The 17898-nt window shown below is 39.2% G+C and overlaps 1 protein-coding gene across 1 annotated transcript in view; it reads left to right on the forward strand.

Moving 5' to 3' along the window:
• The window catches only part of FRMD3 (FERM domain containing 3), a 348473-nt gene that overhangs the window by 304332 nt on the left and 26243 nt on the right, over window positions 1–17898 (forward strand). Inside the window, exons 12-13 of the mRNA XM_069105383.1 lie at window positions 141–209; window positions 3371–3495. Coding sequence (XP_068961484.1) covers window positions 141–209; window positions 3371–3495 — 194 coding nt within the window. The remainder of the gene's footprint in view (window positions 1–140; window positions 210–3370; window positions 3496–17898) is intronic.

Here is a 17898-nt window from a genome sequence, read left to right on the forward strand (position 1 = left end):
TCTGTCTCCCTCTGTCCCTCTCTGTTTCTCTCTCTGTCTCTCTGCCTCTGTGTGCTTCTTTCTCTCTGTTTGTCTCTGTCTCTGTGTCTGTCTCCCTCTCTCTCAGTAGTATTTAGTTTCTTTCATTTTCTTTCTTACAGTGGCAGAGTTGCCAAAGAGGTAGTGGAGGCAAGTTCCAAAATCCAGAGGGACCCTCCTGAGGTGCACAGGTGAGTGGGAACCTTCTCCTAGATCTCCTGTATGATTCCTATTCAAGGAAAACTGCCTTGATTGTTCACCCTGGACACTAGTAATCCGGAGCTGCCTCCTGTGGACAGCTCTCCCTAATACTTCCTAAATGTGTTAGTATTCTTTCTCTTTTCTTAGTGATCTGTAGAGTTGTTTTATTCTCCAAATTCCTCCCCCACCCCTAGAAGTAAGCTCCTCGAAGACAGGTATTATTTCTACTTTGCTTCTGTAGGCACATTGACCATATTAAGGTAGGGAGAGGCAGAATCGCAAAATGAATAGAGCCAGGAAGACCCAGGTTCATGGCATACCTCTGACTTCCTGACTGTGGGGCTCTAGGAAAGCCACCTCTCTTAGAGCTCTAGGGACCAGCATTTCTTAAACCCCAGATTAAGAATTGCTGAGGGGGTCAGAGTGGAAAAAGTTTAAGAAGCCCTGCCTGGGAGAATGGTATCAAACTCAAATAGAAATGGGAGCCAATACACTATACATAAGGGCAGCTCTGTGGTGCAGTGGGATGGATTGCTGGGCTTGGCCTCACGAAGACTCATCTTTCTGAGTTCAAATCTAGACTCAGAGACTACTTGCTGTGTGATCCTTGACAAGTCACATGACTTTGCCTCAGTTTCCTCATCTGTAAAATGAGCTGAAGAAAAAATGGCAACCCATTCTGGTATCTTTGCCAAGAAAACCCCAAATGGGGTCATGGGAGAGTCCAAGAAGACTGAAATGACTGAACAACAACCATACATAAGGAGCCCTGTCGGCCACATATTGACTTGGAAAACTAAATTAACATGACCTATGTTTTATTGTATTTTCTTTATTTTGTTAAATATACCAATTACATTTTAATCTAGTGAGAAGGGGGTGGTGTTTGACACCCCTTCTCCAGGTGATACTTCAGGAGTCTGGCAATTACAAGTTTGAGGGCTTCCATAATTTGATTAGAAGATGCAGTGGCAGCTTGGATTAGAAGATTTGGGGGGGGAGGTGTAGACAAGTGTTAATGTGATCTCAGTGTAAGGAACTAGAAATTATGATACCATTTTCCGCCTCTCCCCCAAAGAGACAAGTAAGTCCCTTGAAGGCAGGGACTTTATTTTAACTTTGTGTCTGCAGAACCTAGCATTGGTTTGGCACATAATTACTTGGTGATTGATTGATATTATTTCATTTAATGTTTGATGTAACTATTTCTTGGGATATAGGAAGAAACCTAGAAGCCATTACTGGAATATAGTTATCATTTCTCTGAATACTCTTGCTGTTTCATAAGCTTCTTAAATGAGTTTAATTCAGGGGTTGTCACAATACCAATGATTATGCCCCAGAAATATATAAGTATATGTAGATTACAAATCAGCCCATGATTCTTTTTTCCTAGATTGACCATGAGAATGAAGAATAGTCAATTCACACATTAGCCTGCTGTAGAAAAACTTGTATAACCCGAGATCTTCCAAGATGTAGGATTGAAAATTGATATTTCATTAGTTAGAGGGATAAAGGTAGGCTAAGTAGAGGAAGGCAATGGAATGGTCTTAACAGTGGGGCTCCTCTACAGGTCAATCTCTAGAGATTCATAGGGCAAAATGAAGGCCTTGAAAGGTAGGTAAATTGTAATAAGGTGAGTAGTGGTATCCTTGAATACTAAAGACAATGGAAATCGTCTGGGAGTAGAGAGAGGAACTACAGAGGAAAAACAAAGAAATTGGAAAGGGAACCCAGGCTAAATTTTATAGTCCTCACTCCCCAGTCCTCAGAAATTTCTCTATTGAATTGGTTCTAGGGAGGAGAATTTTGTCCTCTAAAACTAGTGACTTGATACTCCTTCCCTGCCTTTCTCCTTTGCTGATGGAAATTCCTATCCTGAGATGTAAGTCATTTCAGCTGGCTCGGTCAGCATGCTTCTTCATCTCAAATATGGCAGCCTGTAGTTGTCTCCTGTGACTCTGACACAAAAACAGGGAAAGCAGGCGTCTTTGAGGAGGGATTTCCCCCTTGGAGAGGCTTGCTGTCAGTCACAGCACAGCTGGCTGGCCAACCTTCGGTAGAGTGGGTAAGCAATCATTACAGCTGCGAGCAGCTGCTCTTGGAAGAAGGCATCTGCTTAGTTTTCCAGCCAGCTGACTGTCATTATGCTCACTAATTAATGGGTATTCCCTTCCAAAACAGAACACATAGTTTGGGTAAGTAGACTGGCTAGTCTGAAGAAATGAATCGGAAGTGGGCCACATGAAAGATTCAGCATGACAAGGATATCCTCCAATACAGAGACAGTACTCCTGTTATAGATCGTGGTGAATGCCTGAGTTTGTTTCCTGAATTAAAATCACTTCAGGCCTTGTCCAACCTCACATATCCTGAGTACCATTAGATGGATCAGATCTTTTCTTTTTTCCTTCTCATCTCCATGTTGATATAGCCTGTGTGCTTGCATTTAACTGCAAAGACTAGGAAATGCAGTTTTGCTATATTATGTTGCATGAATTCTAGCTAATTCATGAATTAAAAAAAAAAAAGAATTTCAGACCTGAAAAATGAGGTTTGAGTGCCAATAATCTAGTTTTTGTTCAGTCATTTAGTTATGTCTGACTCTTTACGACCCCATGGACCATAGCATACCAGACCCTTATGTCCTCCATTATCAAAGTCATGTTAATTGTTTCCATGACATTGTCTATCTTTCTCATCCTCTGCTATCCCCTTTTCCTGCAGCCTTTAGGTTTTCCCAACCTCAGGGTCTTTTCCAGTGAGACTCGTTTTCTCATTATGTAGCCAAAATATTTAAGCTTCAGTATTTGACCTTCCAGTAAATAGCTTGAATTAATTTCTTTAAAGTACTGACTGATTTGACCTCCTTACTGTCCAAGGGACTCATAAAGATCTTCTCTAGTGCCACAATTCGAAAACGTCAATTATGTGGCACTCAGCTTACCTCATAGTCCATCTCTCACAGTCATCCATTGCTACTGGAAAAACCATAGCTTCATTATACCAATCATCCAGCATTACTGATCCAATCTATTTTGTGAAGGAGGGATATTACAGTTCTGAAGGCAGACAGATATGAGAGGTCAGATAAGCATTTGAAATTATTCTTGGAAACCAATCTCTTGTGGGTTGTATTTGCTTTCAGAGCCAACATTACGCAGAGCAAGAGTTCCCACTCCTTGAATAAGCAGCTCATAATCAACATGGAACCCTTGCAGCCACTTTTGCCTTCTCCCAGTGAACAGGAAGAAGAGGTTCCTTTGGATGGTGGTAAGTCTTATTTCTGGTAACATCCTGTTTGTGGTACTCTGGGCAAGTCCCTTAACTTAGGCAGCACTCTAAGAATATAAATTATCCATATGTACCCATCTTCATTAATAGAGGGGGTTTTCAGAAAGGCATCACAAATCCAAATAAATAAACCAATAATGAAAAATTCAGCCATTCCTTTCCATTCTATACACCAATATCAGAAGGTTGCAATAAACCTGTAATATGGGTGGTTTCAGTAACCCATCTGTCATCATTATATTTCTGAAATGAGATGAGAATGGTCAAGTTCTTCTGCCTGCTCCTGAGAAGAGTTATTATCAAGGTAAATTTTTCAAAATTGGGTGACATAAAAATCACTGGTGCAATGCAAAATTGCAATCTAAATTTATCATATAATAGTAAATCTTGATGTTGCTAAGTTTATATGCTATCAAACTATATCCTTCAATATCGTGGCGATTTTAAAAAGTGTTTTATTATATACCTTCTTGAGTAATTATACTCTTTTAACAACTCCTTTGATGGGCCTGATTGATAGTAATTTCTCTTCTGTCTATTACTGGTTCTTTTAGTCTTTTCTTCAGTTTATCCTTTCTAAAGTTTTACTCCATACTTCCACCCCCTTTTCACAGTTGCAATTTCACTAATTTCAACTAGAAAGACAGCAACCAATTCCTAGCTAGGCCTCCCTCTCCCACCAAATCAAAAGATGCTAGGCAAAATAAAAGCACAATGTTGAGTGTGTCCATGGTTTTACACATTACCCTTTGGCTTTTTAAGGTGACTTCCTTTGGGGAAGAATACTATCTCTGTATCATGCCTGGTGCTCTGGATGAAAAAAATAACTTTACATGTACATGTATTTGGTTTTTTGGAGGGGGGAAGGCAAGGCAATTGGGGTTAAGCAACTTGTCCAAGGTAATACAGCTGGTAATTGTGTCAAATGTCTGAGACTGTATTTGAACTCAGGTCCTCCATACTCCAGGGCTAGTATTCTATTCACTGTACCACCTAGCCGCCCCTGTGTACATGCTTTTTAGAAAAATACTACTGAAGAAAAATTAATGCAAATAATGTCCTTTGTGATTTAGGCTCATGTCTGCTAGATACAATTTTTATTTGACACACATTCAAACCATTTCTGCCTTGGAGAGAGATGTCCAAGATGGCATAGTTCCATATGTCCCTAACATGACTCTCTACCACACAAAGATTTCAAGTAACATTTATATAAGTCTTGATCAAGGAAAACATAACAATATGTTAAAATACAGTTTGGGTTTAACAGTCACCATTCATCTCCTACATGGGCACTTCCCCTTAAGAGTTCCTTCTTGTGATTAATATCTTAACCTTGAATTTCAGAAGATAAGAGACACTTTCCCCACGTGGGTCATGGCACCAGCCCTTCCAAGTGGATAGTATAGCAATGATCCTATGTAGAAAGGAGTTAAGCTTGGTTATCACTCTTACTTCATTTTGAAGGAAGGTCTTCGTCTTTGTTCTTCCTGCTATCTAAAAATGGGAAAGATCTGGAAAGAATTTTAGTCTGGAGAAATGGTATTTATTAATATTTCTAGATAAACTGAAAAGGTTTTTTTAAAAAAAATGTGTCTCAGCAATATGAAAAAAATGGAAATGAGAAAACGTGAAATAAACAATATACTTTATCACAGATGTGAACTTAATATGCCATGTTGTTCTTTGTCTCTATGGTGACTTTTGTCTCAGGTTTTACAGAATTAACCATATTTTAGGTAATGATAAAGAATGTTTAATCATGACTATCGGGGCGGCTAGGTGGCGCAGTGAGTAAAGCGCTGGTCCTGGAGTCAGAAGGACCCGAGTTTGGTTCCAGCTTCAGACACTTAACAACCATACAAAAACACTAGCTGTGTAACCTTGGGCAAGTTACTTAACCCTAATTGCCCTGCAAAAGGCAAAAAATAAAAAATAAATAAACAAAAAAAAAAGACTATCAGCATGGAGTTAGGAATAGTCATTATCTGTTAGACTCTTCTTTCCCTCTTAACTTGAAACTGCCAGGAGATGGCAGTGCAGGGTATTGGTGCCCACAGTAGCCCTCATGGCCTTAAATGGTAATTAATTTAGACTTCTGGGAAAATGTGTGAGATGACTTTTTCCCTTCAGACAGGCCTGGGGGATTAATTTTCAGACTGGCCCCGTTAGGCTGAGGGGAAAAAAAAAATCAGGTTATAGATACCACAAAGTAACAAGAAAGTTTTGATAACGACTTAAAGTTGCTAGGAAACAGGGATCAGAGTGAATTAGAAATGGGGTAAGCTTCAACCAAGAATTTCCTATAACTTGAAACCTGATTTTTGGAGCTCTGCAGGGAAGAAAAAAATAGGATTGTGAGGAGGGACATGGTATTTTTAGAAATCCCTTTCAAGAAGACACATGAGTACATTTTTCAGGTAAATGTAAAAAAAATGATTTGGTTTCCTACTCTAAATCATTGTTGTTGTTTGTCTTACTATAAGAATGGTATGTTCTCTACTTGGCACTAAAGAAGATTGGGATTATGATGGTAAATGTGAGTAAAATATATCAAATGAGAATTATTACTTAACAGCAATCCTGTCTCAGTATAAAGGGAATTATCATTTACTATGTCACACATGCAGACAAGCATAATTAAAAAGGTAGAAGTCAGACTATTCCTTCTTCCTTGAGGCTTAGGAGACAGAAATAAACACATGCTTGTTTTGGAAATATTTAATGCCATGTCATTAAGGTAACAAATTTAGTTAAATTTTTTTATTTTTGCCTTTTAACACCATAGTTATTTGCTCATAACAATTCCCTCCCTTGAACCCTCCATTGTAGCAAAGGGAAAAAAATTAAACAGAAAAAAAAACAACGAAAAAGAAAAACAATTAAGCAAAACCAGCCATCACAGGGGTAGAGGTTGTTAGTCTATGCCGTGTTCTGCATTCATAATTCCCCACCTCTTGTTGCTGAGACGAGGGATGTATATTTCATCATTAGTCCTCCCAGAGTCAGAATTCAGAATCAGAATGCAACTGCCTTTAATGTTGTTTCATTGACATTATTGCTATCATTGTGTTTATTGTCCTCTTGGTCCTGCTTAATTTGCTGTGCATCAGTTCATACAAGTTTTTCCATATTTCTCTGAATTTATATTTTCTTAAACTACTCCATTATATTCACATGCCATAATTTGTTCAATCTTTGCCTAATTGATGGACTCCCGTGCTGTTCTTGTTCACTGTGGGTATGTTTTTGAGGAATGGAATAGTATGAAGTAAACAGAATCAAACAATGATGAGAATGATGTAAATGGAAGGAACAAAAAGAATTAAATTAGATACATAATAATATGGAATCATAAAATATCTTTGGTTTTGAAACATAATTTCTGAAAAAGGGTGTGGAGACACATGAGGATATTCTTATGCACAAACACATTGCCTCCCTCCTTGCCAGTACTGCCTTGCCACTGATCCCTTTTCCCCATCGCTTGCATACAACAGGTGAGCTGGGGCACAGCTGCATTTTCCATTTTCAGGTCCTTAAAAATAATTCTAGTGCCTTTCGTATATAAGAAGCAGTTGCCTGCATTCCATCACCAGTCAAGTCTCTGACAGCCTAAAAGCTGCATGGAGTTGCTTGGATTTTGAGTTGTTAGACCACCATGCTCCACTGACTCTGTTTTCCTCTGTGTTTGTTGTGCTTGAAGATTCAAAAGAAGAACAGACCCTCTTCTCCTTCCCAATGTGGCATAACCATAGTTCATCCCTTATTTTTCCTTGGGCCCCAGAACCCATAGGATCATAGATTTTGAGCTGGAGGATGCCTTAGAAGTCATAAAGTCTAACTCTGTCATTTTTCAGATGAAGAAACTGAAACCTAGAGAAGTTAACAGCTAGAAAGATTAAGTGATTCACCCAAGGCCACACAAGTAGCAAGTGGAAGAGCTGGGATTTGAACGCAAATCTTTTGACTCCAGAAACCCAGTGTGTTCTCCACTTCTCTACACTGCCTTCTAAGGAATGTTTATGGTACTCACTTGAGCCGTATCAGTCTCTTTGCAAGAATGTGAGCTTCTTGAGAGAAGGGGATGTCTCACTTTTGTGTATCTCCAGCTGTTGGCATGTAGGCAGTGCCTAATATATTTTGCATTCATTAAATTTCTTATTTACATATCCTTTGTTATCAAATACATCTCCTCCCCCAAAGAGCCATTTTTTATATGAAAGAATAAAAGGAAAGGGGAAAATGAATAGTTGAATAGAACAACTCAATATATCAGCCTAGTCTTATAGTAGATGCAATATTCCACACCCATAATTCCCAGCTTCACAAGGAAGGAATAAGATACATTTCTAAAATCTCTTTCTTTGGGGCCACATGGAGTCATTATTTTTATGTATCCAGTTTAATTTTTTTTTGTTCTTTCCATTTACATCATTCTCATCATTGTTTGGTTCTGTTTACTTCACACTATGCCAGTTCATAAAAATCTTCCCATGTTTCTCCAAAATTTTGATGTTCATAATTTCTTGCAATAGTAAGTCATTTCTTGGTCATTTTATTCCAGCTGTTTTCTCTTGAAATCCTTTTGGATTGTAGCCTGTGCTCTATCTAGATCTCTTGTGACTACCAAGGAACAGGAGGCATTTACAAATACCATGGAGCACCGTGATTTTTCTGTGGACTTGCTGTATGTGACCATATACTAGAACCTATATTCCATATAACTATAATTGTGACTACTGTGGTTTTCATCCCTTTAGAGTGGATATTCTTTGAGAGACGGGATTGTTTTGTTCTTTGTATCTCCTGCACGTAGCGTACTTCTTGGTACAGAGCAGGAACTTAATGAAGGCTTGTTCATTGATTGTACCATTTCAGTGTTGTTATCTCTTCCCCTACTCATTCCCTTACATCCCCTGCCAGGGACACAGCTGCTGTAGATGGTGATGTGGTGGGGAAGAGTCTTTGATTTCACATAGGGCATCTCCTCCCCCATTTTATTTTTTCACTACAGTACAAGATTAGTGAACTAAAAACTCAGAATTCATCATCACACCTAATGAATTACTGATGAGAGAGGCATGATTTCCATCAGCCACTTTCCCCCATCACCACTCTGGATGTAGAGGACTTTGTGCACTCCTTGGGCAAAGGGATAAAGGCTCTGTATCGTCATGCCCCAGAATGCTCTGAGAATATACCATTAACTTTATAATTTCTTGTAAACTGTGGCCTCCCTTGTGCTTTCATTCTGGGTAATCTCAGGAGCTCTGGGTCATGGTACTTGGTAACACCCAGCTTGCATAAGAGTGCTTTATACCATTCAAAAGAAAGAGGGGCAGTGGAGATTTTCTAAGTAGTAACTATTATGTAAGGAATACAAGCATTCCATTCTGCTGCCACTGAGGCATGTTTTATTTATTTTTTTAGATTGGCATTTACCTTGCAGATTCCTTCTGTGCAGTATTTCAATCCTGAAGGTTGCTAATTCAGCATAACCAGATCAGTTCACTAAATGTGCTATTCTTCAGTGTGTGTGTGGAAATGACTCTTACCACTGGGGAGAAGGTGAGGGAGAGGAAAATAATTTCCTTAAAGCCTACCATGTGCTGGGCACTGTGCTAAGTATATATATATTTTTTACAAATATTATCTCCTTTGATCCTTACAGAGACCCTACTAGGTAGATATTATTATTCCTGTTTTACAGTGGAGGAAACAGGTTAAGTGACTTGTCTAGGGTCACACAGCCAGTAACTATCTAAGGCTGAATTTGAACTCAGGTTTTCCTGATTTCCAAGCCCAGGCTTCTATCCATGGCATACCTAGCTTCTTCTCTTACCTGTTTTAACTATTGAATCCTGGGAATGATTGGAAGGATAATGATTTGAGATCTTTTGTGATAATAATGATCTTGAACTAACTCAGATAAAAAGGATGAACTTTTTATAGGCATCATGTAAAAAGAGCATTGGACCTAGAGATGGGGGACCGAGGTCAGAATCCTGTCCTTGATGCTTACTAGCTGTGTCACCCTAAACAGCTCACAACTTTTTAAATTTCAATTTCCCCGTTTGTGTAACTGCTGTTCTTATTACAACATTGTTGCTGTTGAGTTGTTTAGTCGTGTCCAAATGTGACCCCATTTGGGATTTCCTTGACAAAGTTACTGGAGGCGTTTGCCATTTCCTTTTCCATCTCATTTCACAGAAGAGAAAACTGAGGCAAATGGGGTTAAGTGACTTGCCCAGGGTCACACAGGTAGTAAGTATCTGAGGCCAAATTTGAGCTCAGGTCTTCCTGATTGCAGGCCCAACCACTTAGTTACCCTACAACCTACAAATATTATCACTTGCCCTAGTGTCCATAATGTTGATAGCTTGGTATTATTTGTGTGTGGAGGGGGAGGAAGATTAGCAAACCATGCAGAATTCATCCCATAACCTCCACCCCAAGCTACCATCACCCTAGGTCCTGGGATGTCATAATTTGGAGAAAGTAAGAGGGAGTTGCACAAACACTGGTTACATCTGTGAAATGGGATGAATAATGGCATCAGTGTCATAGTTTGGTTGTGAGACTGAAATGTGATAACATATGTCAAGTCCTTTTCAGGCCCTAAGTACTATATAACTTTTAACTCTCACCAGCATCATCTTCATTATTTGATAAATTCTGATCATGTCCAAGAGTTCACTGGAAATTACTTCTACATATAATAGGGCAAAAGTTAACTATCTCTGACAACAGTGGCATGAATCCAGAGGGCTTTCAAATGATTATTAATTGAAATAAAAACAGTGTCTTCAACCTTGAGGCCAATGGTTTAGATGTGGTGATGTCCTTGTCCCCAACCAACGTTCAGACTCTAATCAGACCACAGCCAGGAGAGCTAAGGAACTGGTGGTTCTGATTTTCCTAGCTGAATTCATTAAGTGAAAAATAGTTCCCGTAGGGGTATGGCTTTACTTTCTCAGTTGCTCATAAACCTGTGTAGAAGATTTTTTTATCTTATTAGTGGGATGCATTTAATCATAGGCAATATCTAAAATTCCATCTTCTGCTTGTGTTGGCATCTTGCAGCTGTTCTGGGCATCGGTAATGAGTTACCATAACAGAGGTTCTGGGACACAAGGGCTCTGCTAGTGTGAAGAAATATGTCATTCAAATGTCACATGAAATCATTCAGATTCTCAGTCCTTAAGACAGAGGAGCTGAGCCAGAAGGGATCGTTAAGTGCAGCCAGCTGTGACAGACATTGTTTTGTCTGTGAGGGAAAAAAATTATTTTGCTTGGCTTCTAGAAAAGGGAATACACTCATATTCTTCCAAAGAAATCATGGGTTAGAGAAAAAGTAAAAAAATGTGAATAAACTACCATCCTTTGGAAGCAACAATCATAAATTTTCTGAATTTCCAGTATGGCATGCAATCAAGATGGGTGCTACCTTCTACTAATTTCATTTCGGTTGGTTATAGTGAAGGCCTCATCAACTTATGGTAAATATTGCTTGTTGTAGTGAGTGTAAGAGCTCACAGAATTTCAAAGTATGTACCATTTTCTACCTCTGATTGTGACATAATTTATTGTTACAGAGAAGCAGATTTTGGCTTGGTATAAGGAAGAACTCTGATAATTGTTGTCCAGTCATGTCTGACTTCTTGTGATCCCATTTAGTGTTTTCTTGGCAAAGATACTGCAATGGTTTGCTATTTTTTTTCTCCAGTTCATTTTACAAATGAAATAACTGAGGTCATTAGGATTAAGTGACTTGCTCAGTTAGTAAGTGTCTGAGGTTGGATTTGAACTCAGGACCTCCTGACTTCAGGCCCAGTGCTCAATCCATGGTACCATCTAGCTGCCCTGACAATTAGAACAGCACAAAAACAAAGTGCGTCTCCTCCTCTGCTAGATGACTGAGACTAGATGGACATTTGTTGGAGACACTACAGAAGTAATTCTCTTATGGGTACATACCGTGTTTCCCCGATAATAAGACACTGTCATTAATTTTTTTGGACAGAAAAACACCAGAGGGCTTATTTTCAGGGGAGGGCTTATTTTAATGAACATTGACAGCAATTTTAATAAACAGGTAAATGTGAACAAAAAAATGTACCTTTATTCAATAAGCAAATCACTGGGGAAGAACAGGATGACGCGCTCACTGCTGCAGCTCTGATTGGATGCAGCTTGGAGGGTGGCATGCGTTTCACCCGGGGGGGGGGGAATGGTGCATACAGAGGGTACCGTAATGTAGCGTGTAGCGCAGGGGATCACCTCCACTACAGTAGCAATCTCAATAGGGCTTATTTTCGGGGGAGGGCTTATTTTAGAGGAATCTTACACAGTAAGGGGAGGGCTTATTTTCGGGATAGGTCTTATTATCGGGGAAACACGGTATTAGACTAGATGATCTCTGAAGTCCCTTCTAATGTTAAGATTCTCTGAAACTGTATCTGGGTATGTTGTGACCAGGAGAGAATAAGATGGGAAACGAGCAGTAGGGAAAAATGAGCAGGGAATGTGGAACAATGGGAAAAAAAACCCTAACTGTAGTGTTAGAGGACCTGGATTCAAATCTTTCCTCTGAAACTTGTTATCTGTGTGCCCTTGGGCAAGTCACATAACCTTTTTGATAAAGTCATTTGACCTCGCTGTTTTTTTTTTCCTGTCAGTGAGGAAGTTAGATTCCAAATCTAAATCTATGATCCCGTAAAGACATTGCAGCATAGCAATAGGAACCACTTCTGTTTGTCCAGGGACGGAATATAAGCAGAGAAAGTCACTCCAGTATATCCCTCAGTGGAAACTCCGACTGGGAAGACTGAATATATTTTGATCTTACAAGTAAGCCATTGACCTCACATTTTATTCTATGTATGGATGGGATGGATATTGGATACATATTTTTAAAAAATCTACTTTAGCCCTAGTTAAATTCACAATCCAGATGTATAAAATATGTGCTGATCGTATCTGCTGAAATAATGTGGTTGATTTTGCTATTTTAAATATTTTTGGTTTTTAACTTTTATAACCCTTGTTGAGTCATGAACACCAAAGCCTTGGCATTCATGGATGTGGTTTGAGAGATGCCTTTGTACCGTCCTTATCCAAATGTCTCAGCAAATAATCTCACAATTACTCATAGGGATTCTGGATGTTAGGTAATTTTATTTTCTACAACCTTTGGCTTCCCTTTGGCATTCATTGCTTCTTACTTTTCTGGATTTTCTAGAATTTTTGAGAATCACTGAAGCAGAAAGTCACTGAAACTCTATATTCATGTAGACTTTCCCTATGAAATTTATATAACTTGTCAAAAATTATTGTGATTCTTAATGAAACAGTGATTGGAGGGCTGGGCTTGGATATAGGAAGATCTGAGTTTAAATGAGGCTTTAGATACCCTGTGACTCAGGGCAAGTCACTTAATTTCTGTTTGCCTCAGTTTCCTTATCTGTAAACAGGGATAATGATAGGATCTACCTTCTGGGGTCATTGTGAAGATCAAATGAAATAATAATTGTGAAGTGCCACAGGTTAAGGCACACAATAAGATAAGTGCCATGTAAATGTGGGTTGTTGTTATTCTAAATTTTTACTTGTATAAGCTCTTGGCTCCATATTCCACCATCTTGTAAAGCAAAAAAAAAAAGTGCTAGTATGTATCATTTTTTATATGGAGAGGTTTTAGGATAAAACAGAGTATACAAGTCCACAGTAGCATGGTTTGCAGAAAAAAGTAGGGTTCTTGTTGGTGGTTTTTTTTTTTCTGTTTTTTATGAATTCTGTAAAACCAGTCAAGTATTAAAAATTAATGGCAGTCAGTGTAAAAGAGAATATGAAATGAAAGTTTCCCCATTATAAAGGGCCTCTGCTTCCTTTATTTTGCTTCTCTTATTAGAACAAAGTCCCACCAGGCTTCTTTCTTTTAACCTGAAGCTTCCTTGAACATAGGAATAAGCAGAAAATACAGCAACAGTGGCAGTTTCTATGACTTAGTCTTCCATTCCATCCTAACTACACATAGGAATGGTCCTATCCTCCATCTCTCTGTCATCTCTGTGTTCTACTTCTATGATGAAAATTCTGGCTTCCCCCATTGATCATAATCTACATCTTTTCTTGTGCCTCACCTTTCTTGAGACTGTTCTCTTTTCTCGCTGTGACCTCCACCCTCATTACTTTCTCAGGCTGCCCCCCTTTTCTGACTTCACTTTTCTTACTTCCCAAGTTCAACCATGTGGGTTAACTCCATATTACCCTCTCCTCTTGAAGCTCTGGCTCCCTTGTCCCATCATTGCTCATGCCCTTCTAAACCCGAACTCAAGATTACTCCTATCCTTCATCTCCTCTGTTCCAATTAATGTACAGGGTGGGATCCAACCCCAGTGACTGACTCCATTGCAAATTTCTGTTTTTATTTAGCCTCAACTAGACCCTGAGTGGAACAAGACAGTCCTTTTACTCCCCCTGATTGAGTCTCCATCTCATTTCTCACAGGGATTTTTGTATATTTTCTTGTCTCTTTTCAAACCTCTCACACTTGCCTTTCTTTCAGCCCTCTTAGCTGAGGGCCTTACTTCATAGATGACTGAGAAAACAGCCTCCTCTTCTCTTCCTCCTTTTCTACATCTAAAAACACTTGACTGGGGCGGCTAGGTGGCGCAGTGAGTAGAGTGCTGGCCCCAGAGTCAAGAGGACCTGAGTTCGGATCCGGCCTCAGACACGTAACACACACACACACACACACACACACACACACACACACACACACACACACACACCCCTACTTGTGTGACCTTGGGCAAGTTACTTAACCCCAATTGCCCTCCAAAAAAAATTAAAAGCAAAAAACAAATAAATAAAAACACTTGACCATCTCCCTCCTTTTCCTAGTCCTGTCCATCCCCATGGTCTTTCCTCCCTTACTCCAGTCTGATAATGAAATGGCTCTTCTCGCCATGGCCAAACCTTCTATATATGTCCTTAATCCCATCTTTGTCCTCTTCATCAGATTGCTGCCTCAGTTGCCCCCTCTTTCTAACCTTCTACCTCTCCCTATCTCCTGGTTCCTTTTCTGCTCCCAACAAACATTCCCAGTTCTCTCCCATCCTTGGAAACCTTCACTTGTCTCAAGTCTCCTCCCAAGGTTCTGTCATTTCTCTCTCCTCCCTTCTGTAGCCATACTGTTTGAAAAAAGCTATATACACTCACTGATGCCATTTTTTTTAATAATCAATTTTTCTTTTTTAAAAAAAATTATTTATTTACTATTAGTTTACAATATTCAGCTTCACAATGCCTTGAGTTTCAAATTTTCTCAAAGATAAATTCCCAGATTTAAAAAAAATATATTTTTGGAGCAGGGAGGGCAGGGCAATTGGGGTTGAGCAACTTGCCTAAGGTCATACCTCCAGGGCCGGTGCTCTATTCACTGCACCATCCAGCCAACTCAGCCACCTAGCGCCCCTGCTATTTCTATCCTTTGCAGTCTAGGTTCTGGCTTTATTGTTGAACCTGACTTGCTATGTCCAAAATAACATTTTTTTTTAATCCTTCTGGACCTCTCTGCACCATTTGACTGTGTCCTCACTAGATTCCCTTGCTTTTTGTAACATTACTGTCTTCTTACTATTCTCCTGTCTGTCTCACTGTTCCTCAGTCTTTTATAGGACCTCCATCCACCTTCTAACTGTCCATAGACCTCAAGAGTTTAGCCTGGGTGCTCTTTCTCTACACTTCCTCACTTGGTGAGCACATCGGCTCCCTTGGGCTTAATTAGCATCTCATGCAGATGCTACAATATATATCCAGTAATAATAGTATTGACAATAATAATCACTAGTATGTATATATCACCTACTATAAGCCAGGCACTATGCTAAACTTTTTACAGATATCTCATTTGATCCTCACAACAGCCCTGGGAAGTAGCTGCTATTATGATACCCATTTTACAGTTGAGGAAACGGCTCTTTCTGAGTGTCACTCCATTATCGACAGGAGACCATCGCCAGTTGTCCTGATCTATATCTTGCCACTGGACCCAGATGGCTCTGGAGGAGAAAGTGAGGCTGGTGACTTTGCACAGCCCTCCCTAACTTAAATCCAATTCTCTTGCCATGGCATCACCTTCCTGATGTTATGGTGCTCTTCAAGAACAAAGGGCAAACAATATCAAAAACACATTACCAACAAATGCTCTTGGACTTTTCAAATTGGATGCACCACAGATATCTTAGACTCAAAAGCAAAACTCACCATCTTTGCTGCTAGATTCTTCAGACTTACCTGACTGACACAGATTGTCGGCTCCGTGAGAGCAAGGTTAGAATACTTTGTGCTTTATCTTCTTTTTGTATCCCCAGTCCTGAGCACATTGGGAAGCTGGGTGGTGTAGTAGGTAGAGCCCTGGCCCTGGAGTCAGGGGGACCTGAGTTCCAACGTGTGGCCCATTGTAGGCACTGCATAAATGTTTCTTTCATTGATTGGTTGATGTCTACCACCATCCTTCCAGTTCTCTACAATCACCTATCATGAATATTTTGCTAGTCAAAGGGGTTGGCTTTTGTGGGTATGCCTGAATTCATATGGAATCAAATAAAGGACCATTCTGTAAGTATTTGATCTGATTCTAAATGAAGGGTTCTTACTGGTGTAGCATTTTTTTTAATGTGCACTTTTTATTTTTAACCTGATTATTTTTTAATATCTCTTTTCTCTGACCCCAATCAGTAAGTCAACCCTTGTAACAAAGAATTTTTAAAAAAGAAAAAAAAACCCTGATATCAGTGGAATCTGATAATATATGCAGTATTTCATACCTGTAATCCCCTACCTATATGTCATTTCTTTATACAAAGGGATGTTTGCTATAATTTGTCTCTGGAACCAGGGCCTTTGTCAAAAGGGTGAGCTCTTAAGATTTAGGTATGGAACAACTTTTTGGTAGGTCTTGGATCACCTCTGGAGATTAGCAAATTGGGAGTACCTGCTCTGTTCACCATCACAGAGAAGAAACTTTAAGTGAATGACTGGCCAAAGGGGCTGACTCTCATTCCCATTGGTTCAGACAGCTGCTCACCTTTCCTAGTTATTACTGTTTACAAAGCTTGTGGAAAATATGGGGAAAGGATTAGGAGTTCCATCTGCTTTTGCAATTCAATTTGGTTTCTCTTTGCTAAAGGAAAAATGTCTCATCTGCTCCGCCCTCAGGCAGCAAAATAATAAAACAGAATTGATGAGAAAACAAATGCACCCCATAGAGAGACAAAAGGAAGAGGTTTATAGTTGAGCATGCAGGCATGCAAAACAAAGGAGGCTGTTTTAATTGGTACTGTCAAGGACAGCTTGTCACCCATTTATTTTTTTTTAGAGTAAGCTCTTGTGTGACGTCACACAATGCTGCTTCTTACAGAATAACTATATTTTTCTAAGTATTGGCATATAAGAGAATATTGGGCTCAGCTGACCAGTGTAGAGACAAGTAGTCACAATTTAAAATTAAAATTTAAAATTTCCAGAGAGCCTGTTCATGCAAAATGAGAGAAAACTATACTTGTTCTAGCTGACATTTTTAAGTTCTTTGGGTTGACAGCAGGTATTGTGTCGTTTTTTATCCTTCTATTCCCAGCACCCAGCACAGTAACCTATTCAGAGTGGGTACTTGATGTTTATTGAATGGAATTAATTTTTCAACTAATGAATATTAATTTTCTTTCCCTTCCACCTCTCCCATCCCCAGAAAAAAAGAAAAGCAACACCCTTGTAACAAATATCCATATTTAAGCAAAACAAATACCCCCTCTGCTTTTCCCCTCCACCTTGGCTTGGGCCAAAAATGTGTGTCTCATTCGGCATATTTAGTCTATTATTTCTCTGACCTGAGGTGGGTGGTATTCTTCATTGTTAGACCTCCAGAATTGAGATTTATCATTGTTTCTTCTTAAGTCTTTAGTTGAATTATTTTCAGAAAGATAGAAAATCAAGAGTTTAAATGTTTTTAATTGAATAATATTTAAATTCCAAGCAAATAATCTACCTTCTATCTGTCAGTTTTCATAATAATAATAATAATACTAACTGACATTTATATAGTGCTTCAAAGTTTGCAAGGTGATCTACATACATGAACTAAGATAGTCATCACAATAGCCTTGTGAGGTGAGTAATAGAGACAGATCTTATTGGCCCCATTTTACACAGGAGGAAACCGATCTTCAGACAAATGAAGCAACTTGCCATAGGTTACACAGCCAGTGAATGACAGAGGTGAGATTTGAACTTGGGCTTTCCTGGCTCCACAACCAGCTCTCCAAAAGGAGACAGCTGGCAAAAAACAAAAACAAAAAAAACAAAAACCCAAAAAAC

The sequence above is a fragment of the Petaurus breviceps genome, unplaced genomic scaffold (genome assembly GCF_028583685.1).
Source record: "Petaurus breviceps papuanus isolate PSGF00001 unplaced genomic scaffold, PetGlider_PUasm1.0 138, whole genome shotgun sequence".
In the NCBI taxonomy this organism is placed as follows: domain Eukaryota; kingdom Metazoa; phylum Chordata; class Mammalia; order Diprotodontia; family Petauridae; genus Petaurus; species Petaurus breviceps.